Source organism: Oncorhynchus clarkii, unplaced genomic scaffold, assembly GCF_045791955.1.
Source record: "Oncorhynchus clarkii lewisi isolate Uvic-CL-2024 unplaced genomic scaffold, UVic_Ocla_1.0 unplaced_contig_6759_pilon_pilon, whole genome shotgun sequence".
NCBI lineage: Eukaryota > Metazoa > Chordata > Actinopteri > Salmoniformes > Salmonidae > Oncorhynchus > Oncorhynchus clarkii.
Window position 1 is genome coordinate 221,819 of NW_027261003.1, and position 24,148 is coordinate 245,966.

The window sequence follows — 24,148 nt, forward strand, 5'->3', positions numbered from 1 at the left end:
AGGTGTATGAAAGAGAGGGGGAGGTGAGAGAAAGAGAGGGGGGAGGTGAGAGAAAGAGAGAGGGGAGGTGAGAGAAAGGGAGGGGTAGGTGAGAGAAAGAGAGGGGGAAGGTGAGAGAAAGAGAGGGGGAGGGGAGAGAAAGAGGGGGGATGAGAGAAAGAGAGGGGGGAGGTGAGAGAAAGAGAGGGGGAGGTGTATGAAAGAGAGGGGGAGGTGAGAGAAAGAGAGGGGGAGGTGAGAGAAAGAGAGGGGTAGGTGAGAGAAAGAGAGGGGGAGGTAAAAGAAAGAGAGGGGGGGTGAGAGAAAGAGAGGGGGGAGGTGAGAGAAAGAGAGGGGGAGGTGAGAGAAAGAGAGGGGGGAGGTGAGAGAAAGAGGGAGAGGTGAGAGAAAGAGAGGGGGGGGTGAGAGAAAGAGAGGGGGAGGTCAGAGAAAGAGAAGGGGAGGTGAGAGAAAGAGAGGGGGAGGTGAGAGAAAGAGAGGGGGAGGTGAGAGAAAGCGAGGGGGAGGTGGGAGAAAGAGCGGGGGAGGTGAGAGAAAGGGAGGGGGAGGTGAGAGAAAGAGAGGGGGGAGGTGAGAGAAAGAGAGGGAGAGGTGAGAGAAAGAGAGGGGGAGGTGAGAGAAAGAGCAAGAGGTAAAAGAGCGCGAGAGAAGTGGGGATAGTAAGAGAGGGAAACAGAGAAAAGCAGACAGGATTGTAAGAGGTCTATTTCTCTCTCTCTCTCTTCTCTCTCTTCTCTCTCCCTCTTTCTTCTCTCACTCTCTCTCTCTTCTCTCTCCCTCTTTCTTCTCTCACTCTCTCTCTTCTCTGTGTCGTCAAACAGCTCCAGTCGCCCATGAACTTTTCTGCACAGGCTGAACCGACTGGCCAACCGCATCAGTCGCTTTTACTACCCAAACAACCCTGGTCTCCCTCCCTCTCCTTCTCTCTCTCTCCAAAGGGTTTAGAGCCCGGCCAGAGATGAAGGGAGAGGGTGATAAGGGAGAGAAGATTGGATGGGCCAGAAGAAGGAGGGAGGAGAGAAAGAGGGGGAAGAAAAAGCAGAAAGGACATCCAGTAGTCTGACAAGAGGATCATTTCATGCAAATGTAGCTTTTAGTTTGGTAATCAAGGCACCGTTTCTTCTCTCCTCCCTCTCCGCTAAATGTTTTTCTCTCTGTTTTTTTAATTTCACACTCCGATGCACAACTATAAATGATGACCGGGAAATCTTTCTGGAAAAACACCCTGTAGTTTGAGAGTACTATTTTTAGTTTTTGGTTGCCTTTCGACAAGGATAATATTTTCCCAGTAAATAAGCACAGTAACAACAACAGATGCTTAGGGTTTGGTTGGCTTCCCTTTGTAGTCTGAAAAATCTGTTGGAACTGCAGAAGCTGATAAAAAAACACACACACACACACACTTTTGTTCTTCTATGCTCGTGGAAACCTAAAATTGATTTCCATTCCAAATCCTATTTTCCCTCACCCCTAAACCTAACACTAAACCTAACACCTGTTAGGTTCTAAATGAACCTATTAAAACTCACGGACGCTTCATAAAGCTCAAACCAAGTTTATTCACCCATTGGGTCGATACAGCTGAGTAAGACAAAATACATTCACACAAGCACTGATATTTAACCCTTTCTCCTATAACGAGTTTCCTCCTACACATCTGAACAGCCAATGCATGCATCTCTGTTGCTAGGCAGAACCTTAGTGACATCTGTTCTCTGTTCATAAATACAAATCAAATTGTTACATTAGGAGCCTGGTTGGTTTAGCCACGGAAAAAGTCAGGAACCTTCCCACAAGAGGAGGGATGAGAGGAGGGATGATAGGAGGGATATGAGAGGAGGGATGAGAGGAGGGATGAGAGGAGGGATGAGAGGAGGGATGAGAGGAGGGATATGAGAGGAGGGATGAGAGGAGGGATGAGTGGAGGGATATGAGAGGAGGGATGAGAGGAGGGATGATAGGAGGGATATGAGAGGAGGGATGAGAGGAGGGATGAGAGGAGGGATGAGAGGAGGGATATGAGAGGAGGGATGAGAGGAGGGATGAGAGGAGGGATGAGAGGAGGGATATGAGAGGGGGGATGAGAGGAGAGGGAAAGAGTGAAAAGCCAATAGCCAACATTGAGTGTACAAAACATTAAGAACGCCTTCCTAATATTGAGTTGCCCCCCCCACTCTACAAGGTGTTGAAAGCGTTCCACAGGGATGCTGGCCCATGTTGACTCCAAGGCTTCCCACAGTTGTGTCAAGTTGTCTGGATGTCCTTTGGGTGGTGGACCAGTCTTGGTACACACAGGAAACTGTTGAGGTTTTAAAACCCAGTGGCATTGCAGTTCGTGACACAAACCGCTGTGCCTGGCACCTACTACCATACCCTGTTCAAAGACACCTACTACCATACCCCGTTCAAAGGCACCTACTACCATACCCCGTTCAAAGGCACCTACTACCATACCCCGTTCAAAGGCACCTACTACCATACCCCGTTCAAAGACACCTACTACCATACCCCGTTCAAAGGCACCTACTACCATACCCCGTTCAAAGGCACCTACTACCATACCTCGTTCAAAGGCACCTACTACCATACCCCGTTCAAAGGCACCTACTACCATACCCCGTTCAAAGACACCTACTACCATACCCCGTTCAAAGGCACCTACTACCATACCCCGTTCAAAGGCACCTACTACCATACCCCGTTCAAAGGCACCTATTACCATACCCCGTTCAAAGACACCTACTACCATACCCCGTTCAAAGACACCTACTACCATACCCCGTTCAAAGACACCTACTACCATACCCCGTTCAAAGGCACCTACTACCATACCCCATTCAAAGACACCTACTACCATACCCCGTTCAAAGGCACCTACTACCATACCCCGTTCAAAGGCACCTACTACCATACCCCGTTCAAAGACACCTACTACCATACCCCGTTCAAAGGCACCTACTACCATACCCCGTTCAAAGGCACTTCAATCTGTTGTCTTGCCCATTCACCCTCTGAATGACACACATACACAATCCATGTCTCAATTGCCTCAAGGCTCAGAAATCCTTCTTTAACCTGCCTCCTCCCCTTCATCTACACTGATTGAAGTGGATTTAACAAGTGACATCATCAAGGGATCATAGCTTTCACCTGGATTCACCTGGTCAGTCTGTGTCATGGAAAGAGCAGGTGTTCCTAATGTTTTGTCCATTCAGTGTTTACAGCCCCAGAAAAACATCAATCAGGAGTGGATGTAGAGGTGGACAGACTCACCACTTGGCCGTTCTGGGGGTTCTTGTGTGCGTAAGGTGGGCCGCGGATGTGGTTCCACATCTGGCCTGATGTCATGGCAAACACCACACACTGAGGGAGGGAGGGAGGGAGAGAGGAAGAGAGAGAGAGAGGGAAAGAGGGAGAGAGAGCGAGGGATGGGGAGAGAGGGAGAGTGAGGGAGAGAGACGGATGGACAGACAGAGGAGACAGACAGAGAGAGACAGACAGAGAGACAGACAGAGACAGACAGAGAGAGAGAGAAAAAAAAAAGGTTAAAAGTTACAGAACCAACAGGTAGAAATGACGCTACACTCATCAACACTCCTGCTGCTATTTCTTCACAGTCACAGAGAGAGACAGAGACAGAGTTAGAGACAGAGAGAGAGAGAGAGAGACAGAGTTAGAGACAGAGAGAGAGAGAGAGAGAGAGAGAGAGTTAGAGACAGAGAGAGAGAGAGAGAGGGAGAGTGAGGGAGAGAGACGGATGGACAGACAGAGGAGACAGACAGAGACAGACAGAGAGACAGACAGAGACAGACAGAGAGAGAGAGAAAAAAAAGTTTAAAAGTTACAGAACCAACAGGTAGAAATGACGCTACACTCATCAACACTCCTGCTGCTATTTCTTCACAGTCACAGAGAGAGACAGAGACAGAGTTAGAGACAGAGAGAGAGAGAGAGAGAGAGAGAGAGAGAGAGTTAGAGACAGAGAGAGAGAGAGAGAGAGAGAGAGAGAGAGAGAGAGAGAGAGAGAGAGAGAGAGAGGCTGCACACCCACATCGATCCATCTCGCCACTCCAACAGAGCAGAGGAGAGGTAAAACCCACATTGAACCTGACCTCCGTGACTTGCCCGCTGCTCCCTTTACGATCAATACTCTCTGTGGCTTCCTCAGCCTTCTCCCTGTCTCTTAACATATGGGATAACAGCCCTCTCTGTCTACACATAGGACACTCGTCCACTCTGCCTCGTACTGCCCTCACTATCAGTCAGAGCATTGCTGCTGATGAAGACGGACCAGCATGCTGGATCGCGCTCATTGATTGTAGTTCACAAAGATACTGAAGAAATGCAGAATTGACATTATATTGTTTCACATACAGATGTAGAATCTTAACTTGAGCCTGTTTGAATTATTTAGTGGACTATAATTAATGGACATTTTTGTAGGGGGTTGAAACATTTTTCACGAGGGAAATCAGGTCTGAGATTTGAAAGTGGAAATTACAAACTTCAGAAGCCTTTTTAAACCTCAAATACACTGGAAGTTTGACACTTCCTGCAACAGGGTGATCAGATGAAGATCCTTAGACCTGTATAGACCTTATAGACTGCCTTATAGACTGCCTTATAGACTGTCTTATATACTGCCTTATAGACTGCATAATAGACTGCCTTATAGACTGACTTATAGACTTATAGACTGCCTAATAGACTGCCTTATAGACTGCCTTATAGACTGTCTTATATACTGCCTTGTAGACTGCCTAATAGACTGCCTTATAGACTGCCTTATAGCCTTATAGCCTGCCTTATAGACTGCCTTATAGACTGCTTTATAGACTGCTTTATAGACTTATAGACTGCTTTATAGACTGTACACAAAGTGCTTTTCTGCCGAAGTTGAGTTGAGTACAAAGGCCTTTCTAACCATATATATATATATATATATATATATGTAACTATGGTAATGCACCTCCCCCTAGGTGGGCAGAACGTGTGGGGTGTGGGTAGCTTCATCAATAGCTTGTTAACGTAAGTGTTCTAAGAAACCATTATGTGGAACACTTAGGAAAGACAATATCACGCTGTGAGAACCGTTCATAGGGACATTCTGCTTACCTACTTCAGGGATGTTGTGCTCTCTCCAGTCCATTGTGTGTGTGATTGTGTGTGTGCCTGTCTGCATATGCATACATGTTTGTATGTGTGTGTGATTGAGCTGAGGTGGGGTGTGATTGAGCTGAGGTGGGGTGTGGGTGTGCTCCATGGTGTGTGGGTGTGCTCCCTGGTGTGTGGGTGTGCTCCCTGGGATGTGGGTGTGCTCCCTGGGATGTGGGTGTGCTCCCTGGGGTGTGGGTGTAGTCCTCTCTCACCAGCGCGGCCATGGCCCAGCCAGTCTTGTTGTAGATGAACTCCAGGTTGTTCCTGCGGAGGTAGAGCAGCCCTCCTACCAGGGACACCAGCAGGGCCAAGGCTATGGTGCCAGAGTAGTTAGGGGGGCGGAACACACGGATCTGGAGGAGGAGAGGAGGGGGAGGAGAGGAGGAGGAGGGGGAGAGGAGGGGAGGGAGGAGAGGAGGAGGAGGAGGAGAGAGGAGGAGAGAGGGGGAGGGAGGGAGAGGAGGAGGAGGGGGAGTGAGAGGAGGAGAGTAAAGGAGAAGAGGAGGAGGGGGGAGGAGGAGGAGAGAGGAGGAGGGGGAGAGAGGAGGAGGGGGAGAGGAGGGAAAGGAGGAAGGAGGAGGAGGAGGAGGAGAGGAGGAGAGAGGGGGAGGGAGGGAGAGGAGGAGGGGGAGGGAAGGAGAGGAGGGGGAGAGGAGAGGAGAGAGGGGTAAGGAGGGAAAGGAGGAGGAGGGGGAGGGAGAGGAGGAGAGGAGGAGGAGGGAAGGAGAGGAGGAGGAGGGGGGAGGAGGAGGAGAGAGGAGGGGGAGAGAGGAGGAGGGGGAGAGCGGGGGAGGGGGGGTGAGGTAGAGGGGGGAGACCCAGTGAAAGGAGGTGAGGTAGAGGGAGGGAGACCCAGTGAAAGGAGGTGAGGTAGAGGGAGAGAGACCGAGAGAAAGGTGGTGAGGAAGAGGGAGAGAGACCCAGTGAAAGGAGGTGAGGTAGAGAGACCCAGTGAAAGGAGATGAGGTCGAGGGAGGGAGGGACAGAGACCCAGTGAAAGGAGGTGAGGTAGAGGGAGAGAGATCCAGTGAAAGAAGGTGAGGTAGAGGGAGGGAGGGAGACCCAGTGAAAAGAAGTGAGTTAGATTAGAGGGAGGGAGGGAGACCCAGTGAAAGGAGGTGAGGTAGAGGGAGGGAGACCCAGTGAAAGGAGGTGAGGGAGAGGGAGGGAGGGAGACCCAGTGAAAGGAGGTGAGGGAGAGGGAGGGAGTGAGACCCAGTGAAAGGAGGTGAGGTAGAGGGAGGGAGACCCAGTGAAAGGAGGTGAGGTAGAGGGAGGGAGGGAGACCCAGTGAAAGGAAGTGAGGTAGAGGGAGGGAGGGAGACCCAGTGAAAGGAGGTGAGGTAGAGGGAGAGAGATCCAGTGAAAGGAGGTGAGGTAGAGGGAGGGAGACCCAGTGAAAGGAGGTGAGGTAGAGGGAGGGAGACCCAGTGAAAGGAGGTGATGTAGAGGGAGGGAGACCCAGTGAAAGGAGGTGAGGTAGAGGGAGAGAGATCCAGTGAAAGGAGGTGAGGTAGAGAGACCCAGTGAAAGGAGATGAGGTAGAGGGAGGGAGGGATAGAGACCCAGTGAAAGGAGGTGAGGTTGAAAGGAGGTGAGGTAGAGGGAGAGAGATCCAGTGAAAGAAGGTGAGGTAGAGGGAGGGAGGGAGACCCAGTGAAAAGAAGTGAGTTAGAGGGAGGGAGGGAGGGAGACCCAGTGAAAGGAGGTGAGGTAGAGGGAGGGAGGGAGACCCAGTGAAAGGAGGTGAGGTAGAGGGAGGGAGGGAGACCCAGTGAAAGGAAGTGAGGTAGAGGGAGGGAGACCCAGTGAAAGGAGGTGAGGTAGAGGGAGGGAGGGAGACCCAGTGAAAGGAGGTGAGGTAGAGGGAGGGAGGGAGACCCAGTGAAAGGAAGTGAGTTAGAGGGAGGGAGGGAGACCCAGTGAAAGGAGGTGAGGTAGAGGGAGGGAGACCCAGTGAAAGGAGGTGAGGGAGAGGGAGGGAGGGAGACCCAGTGAAAGGAGGTGAGGGAGAGGGAGGGAGGGAGACCCAGTGAAAGGAGGTGAGGTAGAGGGAGGGAGACCCAGTGAAAGGAGGTGAGGTAGAGGGAGGGAGGGAGACCCAGTGAAAGGAAGTGAGGTAGAGGGAGGGAGGGAGACCCAGTGAAAGGAGGTGAGGTAGAGGGAGAGAGATCCAGTGAAAGGAGGTGAGGTAGAGGGAGGGAGACCCAGTGAAAGGAGGTGAGGTAGAGGGAGGGAGACCCAGTGAAAGGAGGTGATGTAGAGGGAGGGAGACCCAGTGAAAGGAGGTGAGGTAGAGGGAGAGAGATCCAGTGAAAGGAGGTGAGGTAGAGGGAGGGAGACCCAGTGAAAGGAGGTGAGGTAGAGGGAGGGAGACCCAGTGAAAGGAGGTGATGTAGAGGGAGGGAGACCCAGTGAAAGGAGGTGAGGTAGAGGGAGGGAGACCCAGTGAAAGGAGGTGAGGTAGAGGGAGGGAGGGAGACCCAGTGAAAGGAGGTGAGGTAGAGGGAGGGAGACGGTTAGTTTTCGTCTGATCAAAGAAAACTATTTTAGAATGATATAGCTCAGTACAATGTAATTACACCTAGTTGAATAACACAAGGGTTCCTGTCAGTGAGATGTGATTTGGGCACAGTGTGGCATTAGGTTGAAGGCTACAATAGAGGCATAGCAAGTATAATAATATGATATTACTGGGGAATAGGATACCCTCAGTAATGAAAAGATACGTCACATTCCCATTCAAACAAAGAGATCTACATGTGGAGCTTTAGTAGGCCAGGGTTGTATTCATTAGGACATACTGTTGAAAAACATTTGGGAAACAGAAAACGATAATGAGCATTTCATTTTGGACAAGTTCAGGTAGTCCCCTCACTGTTTCAGTCTGTTTTTTTATCTTCAGTTTGAACACAACCCAGATCTGAGTCGTCTTGTTGGTCGATCGCCGGCCTTGCCTTCTAATGCTATTGGATTAGCTCAAATGAAGGGAACCACATATCCCATAATTCAGTCTGCTTGTGGAACCGAGAGGGAGATTGTGTGCGCGCGTTAGAGAATTGGGCCAGTAACCGAAAGGTTGCTGGTTCGAATACACGAGCCGACAAGGTGAAAAATCTGTCGACGCGCCCTTGAGCAAGGCACTTAACCCTAATATGCTCCAGGGGCGTTGCACCACCCTGTAAAACAACACATGTCACTGCACCTATCCAGTGTATGTGACAATGAAACATTATAAAGTGTACCAGTCGCATTCTGTCCACTGTCAACCGCCGTTTTTCAAATCCGCAGGACGACGTGGAACCCAAAGGATTAACGGGCGACTGGGGGAGACGTCGCCCCGTAATGGAGGACGGTGGCTTTTAAAAAAGCCTTAATGGACGCCGTGGATCTAATAAAGGATAACAGTTTCTAACCTCATTGGAATTCTCAGAGAGCAGTGGGCCATACAGAAAGCATTGGATAGCACAGCCATTAGCTGGTCATTGTGTTTTCAGGGCTGTATAAAAGGTTGAATTCTCAGAGAGCAGTGGGCCATACAGAAAGCATTGGATAGCACAGCCATTAGCTGGTCATTGTGTTTTCAGGGCTGTATAAAAGGTTGAATTCTCAGAGAGCAGTGGGCCATACAGAAAGCATTGGATACCACAGCCATTAGCTGGTCATTGTGTTTTCGGGGCTGTATAAAAGGTTGTGCTCAAAGTGATCTTGTCCTTCTTGCATCTCTAAGATGGATCTGAAACGGATGATGTCGTCTCTGGCGCGGCTATAAAAAGCATAACCTCTGGTATTCTATACATGTTTGGCACAGAGTTGGCTGCAAATATTATATCTGATATGTTTTTGTGATGCTTGTCTGTTTTGTGACAGGTAAGTAGTTGTGTGTGCACTTTGTAAAAGCATTAAAATGTGATAGGCGGGGCCTCCCGGATGGCGCAGTGGTCTAGGGCACTGCATCGCAGTGCTAGCTGTGCCACCAGAGACCCTGGGTCCGCGCCCAGGCTCTGTCGCAGCCGGCCGCGACCGGGAGGTTCATGGGGCGACACACAATTCGTCCCAGCATCATCCGGGTTAGGAGAGGGTTTGGCCGGTAGGGAAATCCTTGTCTCATCGCGCACTAGCAACTCCTGTGGCGGGCAGGGCGCAGTGCACGCTAACCAGGTGGCCAGGTGCACGGTGTTTCCTCCAACACATTGGTGCGGCTGGCTTCCGGGTTGGATGCGCGCTGTGTTAAGAAGCAGTGCGGCTTGGTTGGGTTGTGTTTCGGAGGATGCATGACTTTCGACCTTCGTCTCTCCCGAGCCCGTATGGGAGTTGTAGCGATGAGACAAGATAATAGTAACTAATAACAGTTGGATACCATGAAATTTGGGAGAAAAGGGGGGTTTAGTTTAAAATAAATAAATAAAAATGTGATAGGCAGGCCTGGGTTTAAAGAGTATTTGTTTGTCTTTCAACTATGTTGAACGTTCGATTGAGCCTGCTAAATTGGTGGCATTTGCACTTTTGGGACAATTCCATTAGCTCCATTCCTCCAGGCAAGCCCGATCAGGCGCAGCTGACATAAAACAGATGCTATTTGAACCCGGGTCTTATATCACCTGTACAATCATCACAGGTGTATTATGTTAAATTGTATTATGTTAAATTCTCACCTGTACGTCGGTGCGGTCTGCAATCCACTTGGCCAGCTGCTCCGAGGCAAAGCCGATCCGCTGGAGGTCAAAGGTGTCTGCCCTCTTAGGCTTCCCCTTAGCTGGGAAGTGCATGAAGGTAGGGGCTGAGTTCATATTCAGCTGGAGGGAGGGAGAGGGAGAGGGAGAGGGAGAGGGAGAGGGAGAGGGAGAGGGAGAGGGAGAGAGAGCGAGAGAGAGAGAGAGAGAGAGAGAGAGAGAGAGAGAGAGAGAGAGAGAGAGAGAGAGAGAGAGAGAGAGAGAGAGAGAAAAGAGAGAGAGACAGAGGGAGAGAGAGAAAGAGAGGAAAGGATTGGTGATAGATACAGTAGGTAGGAGAGAGAGAGAGAGAGAGAGAGAGAGAGAGAGAGTAGGGGGAGGGGGACAGATATAGTAGGTAGGAGGAGAGAGAGAGAAGGAGGGGGGACAGATATAGAAGGTAGGGGGAGAGAGAGAGGGAGGGGGGACAGATATAGTAGGTAGGAGGAGAGAGAGAGGGACGGGGGACAGATATAGTAGGTAGGAGGAGAGAGAGAGAGGGAGGGGGGACAGATACAGTGGGTAGGAGGAGAGAGAGAGAGGGAGGGATAGATACAGTATGGAGGAAAAGAGAGAGGGAGGGAGGGATAGATACAGTAGGGAGGAGGAGAAGGAGAGGGAGGGAGGGATAGATACAGTAGGTAGGAGGAGAGAGAGGGAGGGAGGGAGGGGTAGATACAGTGGGTAGGAGGAGAGAGAGAGAGGGAGGGAGGGAGGGAGGGGGGACAGATACAGTGGGTAGGAGGAGAGAGAGAGAGGGAGGGATAGATACAGTAGGGAGAAGCAGAGAGAGGGAGGGAGGGATAGATACAATAGGGAGGAAGAGAGAGAGGGAGGGAGGGATAGATACAGTAGGGAGGAGGAGAGAGAGGGAGGGAGGGATAGAAACAATAGGGAGGAAGAGAGAGAGGGAGGGAGGGATAGATACAGTAGGGAGGAGAAGGATAGGGAGGGAGGGATAGATACAGTAGGTAGGAGGAGAGAGAGGGAGGGAGGGAGGGGTAGATACAGTAGGGAGGAGGAGAGAGAGAGGGAGGGATAGGTACAGTAGGGAGGAAGAGAGAGAGGGAGGGAGGGAGGGATAGATACAGTAGGGAGGAGGAGAGAGAGAGGGAGGGATAGGTACAGTAGGGAGGAAGAGAGAGAGGAAGGGAGGGAGGGATAGATACAGTAGGGAGGAGGAGAGAGAGAGGGAGGGAGGGAAAGGTACAGTAGGGAGGAGAGAGAGAGAGGGAGGGAGGGAGGGAGGGATAGATACAGTAGGTAGGAGGAGAGAGAGGGAGAGGGACATAGGTGGAAAAGGCAGAGAGAGAATCAAGAGAAGTGGTGAGAACCCCAATTACATGACGTGTGCATATATACCACTGCCCCTACAAAAACATCCCCTATACACAGTTCCCTTTCCCCAGTGGTGTTATGATCAAGCAGGGGCCCCACCACATGATGTGACTGGCCATGAGGCCACCTACCCAGGGAGGGAGGAGAACGGTGCAGAGAACTCACTGGTGGCACTAACATACATCTAATTACTACACTCTCCCTCTGCACAGGCTGGCCATTAGGCCTAATGAATGGATAGGCATGCACACTGCATACTTATTATGTTAGGTGTCTGCCTCCTCCCTCTCTTTCAACAGTAATCTCTCTCTCTCCTGCTCAACGATATTCCCTCTTTCTCAAAAGTATTCTCTCAATTGTTTCTCTCTCTATCTTTCCCTCAATCTGTATCTGTCTTGCCCGATTCTGTCTCTAAAATGAACTGCTCTTTCCCTCTTAGATATATCTCTGACTACTTGTGTCGATACCTCTCCACTGTGTGCTTCTCAGTCTCTCTCTCTTTCCACTCGGTTTGCTTTCCAAACCCCTCTTCCTGCAATTCAAATCAACTAAAAAGTCAGTCTATTCCCACCTCCTCCCCAGTCCAAACTCACAGAGAACAAAGTGAGGATCGTTACAGAGGTTATTTCTCTTAATTGCATGAAACGAGCCCACCGCATCCTCCCTGGAGCGTAGAGGTGATTCGCCCATTAGGAGTGCTACATTAGCACTCTCTCCATTATAACAAAAGAAAAGCTAGACAAAGTGATCTGCATTTAATTACATGTCCTTTTAATCTTAGAGGCCCGTAATCGCATAATTGCTCGAGTGAAGAGTGTGAGGCGTACCTCAGGGGTGAGTATTTAACCCAGATTAATTGCTCATTGGCTATGGTAATGGGCGGTTGGAAGCTTCACATCTGTTTATTGTCATGCAAACGACTGTTAGTGATAAGAAACCAACGTTCTATTATGGGTTTCTCTGGTGCTGAGTTGCTATGGCGATGTGGAATATGTTATTTATGTGTTGGGGCGGTCGTCTTCCCACTGTATCGAGGTCTGCACTGAGTGACACAGCAGGCGGTGATGTACTGTAAGAAACTCCGGAGCCCGGTGACATGCACACACATACGCCCACACGGGCTTCGCCCACGGCCCACCTATGGATGCACCCTGGGAAAATAATGACAACCCCAGGGAAAGAGGTTGGTTGCGCAGAACCGACTCGTATTAATCTCCCACACGGGTGTTTATCTAGCTGCCAGCCTGCAGTGACAGTGGCTGCTACGGACAATATACCACGGTTCCTTAGCGCGACACAACGCGCCTGGACACAGCCCTTAGCCGTGGTATATTGGCCATATACCACAAACCCCCGAGGTGCCTTATCGCTATTATAAACTGGTTACAAATGTAATTAGTACAGTAATACACGTGACATACGGTCTGATATACCACCACTTTCGGCCAATCAGAATTGAGGGGCTGGACAAACTCAGTTTATAATATGGATTATACCTTCAGAGTACTGTATGCAGGGTGTGTATGGACTGAGTCAGGAGTACAGTATGTGGGTTGGATAAGAGAGCTCATCTAAATAAATCAAGACTAAACAGCCATTGCAAGGTACATGAGCGTTTGTGTTTGCGAGTACTTCACTAAATGTCATCCGACACTACCGTATATATATATAAACCCCAAACTCTCTCCCCAAGTGGCCTGATCTTAAAACGGCCGCCGGACGACGAGCCCCCGCGGGTAAATAAAACCATGCAGAGAGCCTGTCAGCCACCTCTGATTCATTTACCTTATTTCAATGATTCATCTCTCCTTTAAAACGTGACCTGCGTGCTAATTAGCATGCTGTGTCTCCGCGCCGAGGCTGACAGGCAACTATGAACATGGAAATGAAGGCTTTGGGGATGGAGGGAGCGAGCGGGGGAACGGAGAGGGGGACGGTTGGAGGGAGGGGTGCTGGGGTAGATCCAGACGGTTACCTGCTGAAAGACGTCCGCCCCCTCATCATAGTCCACCACGGTGAAGAAGAGTTTGTTAGAGAAAGCTGAAGAGTAGCGCCAGGAGTTAGCCAGCACCTGGTACTCCTCGTTAGCTTGTCTGTTAAAAAGACAGGGAGGGAGGGAGGGAGAGAGAGAGAGAGGAGAGAGAGAGAGAGAGAGAGAGAGAGAGAGAGACCGAGGCAGAGGAAGAGAGAGAGAGAGAGAGAGAGAGAGAGAGAGAAAGAGAGAGAGAGAGAGAGGGGGAGAGAGAGAGGGAGAGAGAGAGCGAGAGGGAGAGAGAGCGAGAGCGAGAGGGAGAGGGAGAGGGAGAGGGAGAGGGAGAGGGAGAGGAGAGAGAGGAGAGGAGAGAGGGAGAGAGAGCGAGAGAGAGAGAGAGAGCGAGAGAGAGAGAGAGAGAGGGGAAGAGAGAGAGGGGGAACAGGGGAGAAAATAGAGTTGAAAAGAGGAGAGGAAGACAGAGGGGCAGAGACGAAGGCAAAAGGGAAATTGAACAAGAGAGGGAGAGCAAACGAGAAGGAGAGAAAGAGGGAAGAAGAAACAGATGAGTAAATGCTGGTGATGATCATGGCCACGCTGGCTTGAGTTGGAAGAGACGGACGAGAGAGAGAGAGAGAGATACTCATGCCACATGTTCCTCCCCAGAGAGAGAAGGATAACGACGCCATGCCGTGAGAAGAATGTCGCTACAGCTGTAATTACTGTCTGCTCTATCCTGTCCTGGACAGACGAGGAAAACATCACGACGAACCACCGTCTCTACCCATCGCTTTCCTTTTAACTCTGGCGCTGCTGCCACTTCTTATGCCCGTCGCAATTCCCCCACAGTGGCATGACAGGGGGAACGATAACAACAAATAAATAAAACGTGCCAATTAGAGGGGAAATTACGGCAGACATTTTGCAAATTGAGCCGTAGCCACTCAACCTGTCACGGGTAAATACATACAGCGGTGGGCCCGCCAGGTCTGTCACAGTGGTGGATAAAAAGATGGAAATGAATGTACAGCAAACTTCTTTATATAATCTGACGTAATAGAGTTTAAAGTAGGGTTACAAAATACCTGAAACGTTCAATAAATTCACTGGTTTTCCAGAAATCCTTGTTGGATGATTCTGGATTTCCTGCTTATTCCCTCCTGTTTCTGGGAATTGTCCAAGAGGAAAACCGGAAAAACCAGGGAATGTATTGAAAGTTCCAGGAATTATGCAACCCTAGTTAGAAGTACACTTAAAACTAGTGGAAAGAGAGTTTGGGCCTGTGGAAGTCTTGAAGCTTCCCATTTAGTGCTCAAATAACCTCATAAAAGCATGTTTACTCCAGATGGCTTCGTAAAGTCGCAGCGCCAACGTCTGGCGACAACTTTAATGTCCTCTGACAACTTTAATGTCCTCTGCCACACGTTACAGTACATGAATTAACAAACGGGACAACAGAAAATCATGAATAAAACAAGTAGCAAAACACTCGTTTCTGTTGGGAATTAAACACAAGTGCCATAAATTGCATGTCGACTTGCATCAATGTTGCATTGACTTCATGTACTATTCATGCTCCTCCATAAGTGATATGGTGTGTAGTGTTGGGCGCTCTGGCGCTGCTCTACGTATAGTGTGTCTCTTCAGAGAGCGTTGTATTTGGTGGCTCTTTTGGTGATTAAAGTCTGTAAACAATTAGTAGCTTTCAGCACAGTGCACTTTAAATCGTACCGTCGTTGGAGGGAGGGAGAGAGAGAAAGAGGAACTGAGACGGAGAGAAGGAAACAAACAAAGAGAGAGTGGTACAGAAAAGAGAGAGAGAAGAATGAAAGAAAGAGTGATGGCAGTGCGAGGACCCCGGCAATTAGCAGTCCCTCCCGGTGCCCGTCTGTACTTTGAACGCTGACGGGGGGGGGGGTCACAACCCAAAATGTGTCTTGGGCGCCCGCTGAATAGCGACGCGATGGTATCGTTTATGCAAATGGTCCGTTCCAATTGCGAAGCAGAGAGAGCTGGCGCGTGACATTAACTAATGCGCTTCGGAGTGACGTCCTCAAATTGAAAGGAAACCTTGTTTCCTGGTTAAGATGAATCATTTTAATATGAATGGATATATAAATGCATACGTCGAGGTTGGCCCTGCCGTCGTTGAGAGCCGGAAGAAAGGGCGAGGGAAAAACAAAAAACAAGAGGAACAGAGAGAGAGAGAGAGATAAATAATTAAGTGATTTGAGTCGACAGCAGATGATTAAAAAAGCATTATGGGTCACGGGGAACAGAGAGGATGATGGGAGTGGGAAAGGTCAGTGTGGATTAAATTAACTTCCTCTATTTCCGTAATACACATGATTATTCCCTGGTCGGCGTCATCTTTATTCAATGAAGCGAACGGCTGGGTTCTCCGTGTGAACGGTTCTCCGTGTGAAGGGTTCTCCGTGTGAAGGCTCCTTGAGGAGAGAAACACCCTGGTGAGACACTGGGCCCCAAAACGGAGATCTAGACTGAACACACTGGCTGTTATGTAGAGTAGATCACTGTCTGGAGGTCATCACTACACGTCAACAGGTCATGTTGACTGTCGTCTACGTCATAGCCAAACACAGATCTAGACTGAACAGACTGGCAGGTTGATGGACTATCACCAGAGGTCAAAAGGGCCTGATGACTTCAGCCTATGTCGTTGTCTTTAAACTCCCCCCTATACCCAAACGTAGATCTAGACTGAATAGACTGACTGTTCTGTAGAGTTGTTGATGGGTCATCACTAGAGATCAAACAAAAGGTCATCATACTTTTCTTTATTCTGTTTAGTCTCTTTCATCAACTGTATGATTGATTTGTATTATCTTGTATTGACTGATTGGGCCGAGGTGGGAAACTCCAGGCCTGAAGGGCTGCTGTGTGTGCACCATTTTGTTCCAAGATAATCAAATAAATCTATGTTTTATTGTCACACACACCAGGTAGGTGCAGTGAAATGTGTTGTTTTACAGGGTTCAGACATAGAAGTACAGCGCACCCTGGATCAAACTATCATCCACATGTCTTTCACCTAGTCGGGTATTCTAACCAGCCATCTTCGGGTTACTGGCACAACCCTCTGACCGCTAGGCTACCTGCTGCATCCCTGATTCAAATAAACAGCTCATCCTGATCTTCAAATCAAATCACTATTTATTTCAAGTGTATTTCACATGGTCTCAACACACTGGGCTGGAGCAAAAAACTGCAAAAACTGTACCCAGTGCTGTGTAGCATAGCGCCTCCTGTCTGTGGTCGTGTGGCGGCGCGGAGGGGTTCCATACCTGCAGACGGAGCACTGCCTCTGTGGCTGCAGCGCAGTGAACATCACGATGACCGAGTAGTTCCGGGGCGGGGCCTTGACGAACCTCCGGAACTTATCGCCGTTCATCCGGATCACGGAACGCCTGGAGCTCCACTCCATCATCTGATCCACCTTCTCCACCAACATGTTCTGGAAAAACAGGGATGGAGAGAGGAGGACGAGAGAGGGGAGGAAGATGGAAAGGGAAAGGAGGGAAGAAGGGTGAGAGGGAAGGGAAAAGGAGGGAGGAAGGGTGAGAGGGAAGGGAAAAGGAGGGAGGAAGGGTGAGAGGGAAGGGAAAAGGAGGGAGGAAGGGTGAGAGGGAAGGGAAAAGGAGGGAGGAAGGGTGAACGGGAAGGGAAAAGGAGGGAGGAAGGGTGAGCGGGAAGGGAAAAGGAGGGAGGAAGGGTGAAAGGGAAGGGAAAAGGAGGGAAGAAGGGTGAGAGGGAAGGGAAAATGAGGGAGGAAGGGTGAGAGGGAAGGGAAAAGGAGGGAGGAAGGGTGAACGGGAAGGGAAAAGGAGGGAGGAAGGGTGAGAGGGAAGGGAAAAGGAGGGAGGAAGGGTGAGAGGGAAGGGAAAAGGAGGGAGGAAGGGTGAGAGGGAAGGGAAAAGGAGGGAGGAAGGTTGAACGGGAAGGGAAAAGGAGGGAGGAAGGGTGAGAGGGAAGGGAAAAAAGGAGGGTGAGAGGGAAGGGAAAAGGAGGGAGGAAGGGTGAACGGGAAGGGAAAACGAGGGAGGAAGGGTGAGAGGGAAGGGAAAAGGAGGGAGGAAGGGTGAGAGGGAAGGGAAAAGGAGGGAGGAAGGGTGAGAGGGAAGGGAAAAGGAGTGAGGAAGGGTGAACGGGAATGGAAAACGAGGGAGGAAGGGTGAGAGGGAAGGGAAAAGGAGGGAGGAAGGGTGAGAGGGAAGGGAAAACGAGGGAGGAAGGGTGAACAGGAAGGGAAAGGAAAACAGGAGAAACCATTATGACCAAGTATTAAACCAGGTGTCAACCAGGAAATAATTGGTGTTTTCTAGAATGAATGAGTCACACACACGAATCTCAAGGGGGCTATCAAACGTTGTGATGTGTGACAGCCATTGTGCTGTACAACTCTCCCCCGGAATCTACTTTGTTGTTGTTGAAAATCTACACGTTCAAGGGTATGCCTTCACAAAAGGGCATTGTGGTAGAAGTCGAAAACGTTGATAAACTATTTCGCGGCCTGGCTCTCATTTGAAGTTCTATTCATGTGCACTGAATACGAGCTCTGAACAGAAGCGCAGAACCTAACAACTTAGGCTAGTGTTAAGAGTCTAGAAACTCATAGTAAAAGTCGAAATAAAAACATAGAATAACTCGTGGCATCGCCCTCTCGCTCCAAGTCTCATTCACTCCACTCACAACGGACAGCAACTCAAGGACGAACCGTTCCAAATTCACACGGGGAGATTACAGTTGCTACTTTTTACACAGTTCTCTTCAGAGTTGTGTAGTGATAGACTTTCTGCTGTCGCCATGACAACAGCCAGCCAATGTCCTGCCCCACTAACTGGATAGTTACTGTATAATGTAGAGGGATTGTGTTTGAACTGTCCAACGTGACCAGAGGTCTTCCTGACAGGTATAATGGTAGGGTATCAGTGAAACATGGCAGCTCTCACTAACTGCTCAGCAGAAGTTTCAACCAGATTGATATCACTGGTGTCTAGACAAGAAGAAGTGCTCTTCAACCAGTCTCTGTAGACAGCCTAATACTTAACCTCCGGGTCTCTTAAGCATGTGTGTGTGTGTGTGTGTGTGTGTGTGTGTGTGTGTGTGTGTGTGTGTGTGTGTGTGTGTGTGTGTGTGTGTGTGTGTGTGTGTGTGTGTGTGTGTGTGTCTGAGTGTCTGTAAGTGTGTCTGGGTCACACGTCCATGTCACCGCCTGTCTGTAATGTCACCTTCAATTATAACATCAGTGTTGCAGAAAGAAATCTAGGACTCTCTCTTTCTCTCTTTCTCCTCCCTCTCCTCTTTTACTCTGTCTCTCCTCCTCTCTCTCTCCCCCATCCTTTACTCTGTATCTCCTCCTCTCTCTCTCCCCCATCCTTTTTTACTCTGTCTCTCCTCCTCTCTCTCCCCCATCCTTCTTTACTCTCTCTCCTCCTCTCTCTCCCCCATCCTTCTTTACTCTGTATCTCCTCCTTTCTCTCCCCCTACCCTTCTTTACTCTGTCTCTCCTCCTCTTTCTCTCTCCCCTCCTCTTTACTCTCTCTCCTCCTCTCTCTCCCCCATCCTTCTTTACTCTCTCTCCTCCTCTCTCTCCCCCATCTCTTTACTCTGTATCTCCTCCTTTCTCTCCCCCTACCCTTCTTTACTCTGTCTCTCCTCCTCTCTCTCTCTCCCCTCTCCTAATTTTACTCTCTCTCCTCCTCTCTCTCCCCCATCCTTCTTTACTCTGTCTCTCCTCTCTCTCTCTCTCTCCCCCACCCTTCTTTACTCTGTCTCTCCTCCTCTCTCTCTCCCCCATCCCTTTACTCTGTCTCTCCTCCTCTCTCTCTCTCCCCCATCCTTCTTTACTCTGTCTCTCCTCCTCTCTCTCTCCCCCATCCTTCTTTACTCTGTCTCTCCTCCTCTCTCTCTCCTACCCTTCTTTACTCTGTCTCTCCTCCTCTTTCTCTCTCCCCATCCTTCTTTACTCTGTCTCTCCTCCTCTCTCTCCCCCCCATCCTTCTTTACTCTGTATCTCCTCCTCTCTCTCTCCCCCATCCTTCTTTACTCTGTATCTCCTCCTTTCTCTCTCCCCCATCCTTCTTTACTCTGGCTCTCCTCCTCTCTCTCTTCCCCATCCTTCTTTACTCTGTCTCTCCTCCCTCTCTCTCCCCCCATCCTTTTTACTCTGTCTCTCCTCCTCTCTCTCTCCCCCATCCGTTTTTACTCTGTCTCTCCTCCTCTCTCTCTTCCCAATCCTTCTTTACTCTGTCTCTCCTCCTCTCTCTCTTCCCCATCCTTCTTTACTCTGTCTCTCCTCCTCTCTCTCTCCCCCACCCTTCTTTACTCTGTCTCTCCTCCTCTCTCTCTTCCCAATCCTTCTTTACTCTGTCTCTCCTCCTCTCTCTCTCTCCCCCATCCCTTTACTCTGTCTCTCCCCTCTCTTTCCCCCACCCATCTTTACTCTGTCTCTCCTCCTCTCTCTCCTCCCTACCCTTCTTCAATGTCTCTCCTCCTCTCTCTCTCTCTATCTACTCTCCCCCCCTCTCTCTCTTTCTCTACTCCCCCCCCCCTCTCTCTCTCTACTCACCCCGCTCTCTCTCTCCTACCCTTCTTTACTCTCTCTCCTCCTCTCTCTCTCCCCCATCCTTCTTTACTCTGTCTCTCCTCTCTCTCTCTCTCCCCCATCCTTCTTTACTCTGTCTCTCCTCCTCTCTCTCTCTCCCCCATCCTTCTTTACTCTGTCTCTCCTCCTCTCTCTCTCTCTCCCCCATCCTTCTTTACTCTGGCTCTCCTCCTCTCTCTCTTCCCCATCCTTCTTTACTCTGTCTCTCCTCCTCTCTCTCTCTCCCCCAACCTTCTTTACTCTGTCTCTCCTCCTCTCTCTCTCTCTCCCCCACCCTTCTTTACTCTGTCTCTCCTCCTCTCTCTCTCTCCCCCACCCTTCTTTACTATGTCTCTCCTCCTCTCTCTCTCTCCCCCATCCTTATTTACTCTGTCTCTCCTCCTCTCTCTCTCCCCCATCCTTCTTTACTCTGTCTCTCCTCCTCTCTCTCTCCCCCACCCATCTTTACTCTGTCTCTCCTCCTCTCTCTCCTCCCTACCCTTCTTTAATGTCTCTCCTCCTCTCTCTCTCTCTCTCTCTCTACTCTCCCCCCTCTCTCTCTCTCTCTCTCTCCCCCCCTCTCTACTCACCCCGCTCTCTCCCCCATCCTTATTTACTCTCTCTCCTCCTCTCTCTCTCCCCCATCCTTCTTTACTCTGTCTCTCCTCCTCTCTCTCTCCCCCATCCTTCTTTACTCTGTATCTCCTCCTCTCTCTCTCCCCCATCCTTCTTTACTCTCTCTCCTCTCTCTCCCCCATCCTTCTTTACTGTCTCTCCTCCTCTCTCTCTCCCCCATCCTTCTTTACTCTGTCTCTCCTCCTCTCTCTCTCTCCCCCATCCTTTTTTACTCTGTATCTCCTCCTCTCTCTCTCTCCCCCATCCTTAATTACTCTGTATCTCCTCCTTTCTCTCTCCCCCATCCTTCTTTACTCTGGCTCTCCTCCTCTCTCTCTTCCCCATCCTTCTTTACTCTGTCTCTCCTCCTCTCTCTCTCCCCCATCCTTCTTTACTCTCTCCTCCTCTCTCTCTCCCCCATCCTTCTTTACTCTGTCTCTCCTCCTCTCTCTCTCCCCCATCCTTATGTACTCTGTATCTCCTCCTCTCTCTCTCCCCCATCCTTCTTTACTCTGTATCTCCTCCTCTCTCTCTCTCCCCCATCCTTAATTACTCTGTATCTCCTCCTTTCTCTCTCCCCCATCCTTCTTTACTCTCTCTCCTCTCTCTCTCCCCCATCCTTCTTTACTCTGTCTCTCCTCCTCTCTCTCTCCCCCATCCTTCTTTACTCTGTCTCTCCTCTCTCTCTCTCTCCCCCATCCTTCTTTACTCTGTATCCTCTCTCCTCTCTCCCCCATCCTTAATTACTCTGTATCTCCTCCTCTCTCTCCCCCATCCTTCTTTACTCTGGCTCTCCTCCTCTCTCTCTTCCCCATCCTTCTTTACTCTGTCTCTCCTCCTCTCTCTCTCCCCCATCCTTCTTTACTCTGTCTCTCCTCCTCTCTCTCTCCCCCATCCTTCTTTACTCTGTCTCCTCCTCTCTCCTCTCTCTCTCCCCCATCCTTATTTACTCTGTATCTCCTCCTCTCTCTCTCCCCCATCCTTCTTTACTCTGTATCTCCTCCTCTCTCTCTCTCCCCCATCCTTCTTTACTCTGTCTCTCCTCCTCTCTCTCTCCCCCATCCTTCTTTACTCTGTCTCTCCTCCTCTCTCTCTTCCCCATCCTTCTTTACTCTGTCTCTCCTCCTCTCTCTCTCCCCCATCCTTCTTTACTCTGTCTCTCCTCCTCTCTCTCTCCCCCATCCTTCTTTACTCTGTCTCTCCTCCTCTCTCTCTCCCCCATCCTTCTTTACTCTGTCTCTCCTCCTCTCTCTCTCCCCCATCCTTCTTTACTCTGTCTCTCCTCCTCTCTCTCTCTCCCCCATCCTTCTTTACTCTGTCTCTCCTCCTCTCTCTCTCCCCCATCCTTCTTTACTCTGTCTCTCCTCCTCTTCTCTCTCCCCATCCTTCTTTACTCTGTATCTCCTCCTCTCTCTCTCCCCCATCCTTCTTTACTCTGTCTCTCCTCCTCTCTCTCTCTTCCCCATCCTTCTTTACTCTGTCTCTCCTCCTCTCTCTCCCCCATCCTTCTTTAATCTGTCTCTCCTCCTCTCTCTCCCCCATCCTTCTTTACTCTGTCTCTCCTCCTCTCTCTCCCCCATCCTTCTTTACTATGTCTCTCCTCCCTCTCTCTCTCCCCCATCCTTCTTTACTCTGTCTCTCCTCCTCTCTCTCTCCCCCATCCTTCTTTACTATGTCTCTCCTCCTCTCTCTCTCCCCCATCCTTCTTTACTCGGTCTCTCCTCCTCTCTCTCTCCCCCATCCTTCTTTACTCTGTCTCTCCTCCTTTCTCTCTCCCCCATCCTTCTTTACTATGTCTCTCCTCCTCTCTCTCTCCCCCATCCTTCTTTACTCTGTCTCTCCTCCTCTCTCTCTCACCCATCCTTCTTTACTCTGTCTCTCCTCCTCTCTCTCTCCCCCATCCTTCTTTACTCTGTCTCTCCTCCTCTCTCTCTCCCCCATCCTTCTTTACTCGGTCTCTCCTCCTCTCTCTCTCCCCCATCCTTCTTTACTCGGTCTCTCCTCCTTTCTCTCTCCCCCATCCTTCTTTACTCTGTCTCTCCTCCTCTCTCTCTCCCCCATCCTTCTTTACTCTGTCTCTCCTCCTCTCTCTCTCCCCTATCCTTCTTTACTCGGGCTGTCATCAACTTTTCTGTATTTATTTCCTGATTTATACGGTTTCTAGTAATCCTCATCAAATGGACACGTCAAGAGAGGGAGGGATCAGAGGGCGAGCGGCAAAGTCGCTGAATAATTGAACGGTTGGATTTTGTAGGAGTCCAAAGTTGACAAAAAGGACTGAGACTGACTGTCTTAGTGAGTGTGAGGCTAAATGAAATATATTTTACTGGGAGGGTGAAAGGTTTCTGACAGGCTAGGATGTTTGATACAGTAGGGGGCAAAGACACTACCCTGCATAGAGACACAACATGCCATTATTGTGCATGGATGGATGCATGTCTCAGTGTGTGAGAGAGGACGCTTGGCAGTCTTCCCTTGCGGAGCAGAGCGGCAGGTTCCCTCCACTGCCTCCCCCCATAGGAGGCCCTGTCAGGCCTGCTGCCAATCACACACAGCGCTAATGATGCACCGGTCAACACACACACGCACGCACGCGCACACACACACACACACACACACACACACACACACACACACACACACACACACGAGATGAGCGATGGAAGGAGTGATGGAGATATAGAAGATTATTACAAAGGCACTGGAGAGGAAAGATGGAGGGAGAGAGAATAGGGGAGAGAGAGAGAGAGAGAGAGAGAGAGAGAGAGGATGGCAGAAGATGAGAACCAGAGGGATCAAATGAAAGACAGAAAGAGAGAGAGAGAAACTAAATAAGAGAGGGGTGGATAGAGTGGGCGAGAGAGAGCAAAAGATAAAATGAGGTGGGAGAAGTAGTGAGAGAGAGAGAATAAACAAAGAAAGATGGAGGAGGAGGAAACGCTGCACAAACAACAAAGAAGACCAGCCAATGTCAGCATTCTCTATTAAATTGACTCAAGTCTAGTTCTAACCATGCAGCCATTAAATAAAACTCTGTTTTGGCCACAAGGGGCAGTATCTTCCACCAAAACCATCACAATGTGATACCTCTCTCTCTTCCCCTGTCTGACAGGCACTGACTAAACAACCTTCATTCACCCCCACAGCAATGTCTCTGCAGTGTCTCAGTTCAAACACACTCACACTCACACACACACTCACACACACTCACACACAGTCACACACACACTCTCCTTCACCAGGTGGCTAACTAAAGTGACGTGTCGGAAGACTGTTGACAGCTTGATCCCTGGTGAGCGCCCGCTTCACGGAGACGAAGCACATCGCCACTTCCGTCGGAAGTGTCGCCTCCCTCACACACTCACAGAAGTCCGTGCGGGGATACACACACATTGTGTACTCATGGGATAGCTCTATGACTGGGAATCAGTGGGTAGTGTATCCTGGCAGCACTCACTGCCAAGGTACCTCGTAGGTACAGCAAGCATCTGGTATCTCACTGGCATTTAGTCATTTTCAATATTTTAACAGACGTGTAAATATGTCGCCGAAAAATAACAAATCCCAGAATTAGAAAGGAATGTGGTATTTTTCCACAGACTATCACACATCCCATCAGATGAAGATCTCACCGCCCAGAAATCAGCCCTTCTAATCAACATGGTCAACATAACCGATCCTACATCTAATGAACATGGTCAACATAACCGACCTACATCTAATGAACATGGTCAACATAACCGACCTACA

General features: G+C 49.8%; 1 protein-coding gene across 1 annotated transcript in view; it reads right to left on the reverse strand.

Moving 5' to 3' along the window:
- Window positions 1-16,651, reverse strand: part of LOC139403145 (dolichyl-diphosphooligosaccharide--protein glycosyltransferase subunit TUSC3) — a 53,998-nt gene extending 37,347 nt beyond the window's left edge. The window contains exons 1-5 of the mRNA XM_071146851.1: window positions 16,485-16,651; window positions 13,183-13,300; window positions 9,813-9,953; window positions 5,370-5,510; window positions 3,274-3,363 (exon numbers count right to left, since the gene is read on the reverse strand). Of these exons, the coding sequence (XP_071002952.1) occupies window positions 3,274-3,363; window positions 5,370-5,510; window positions 9,813-9,953; window positions 13,183-13,300; window positions 16,485-16,651 (657 nt within the window). The remainder of the gene's footprint in view (window positions 1-3,273; window positions 3,364-5,369; window positions 5,511-9,812; window positions 9,954-13,182; window positions 13,301-16,484) is intronic.
- Between the last annotated feature and the right edge of the window lie 7,497 nt (window positions 16,652-24,148).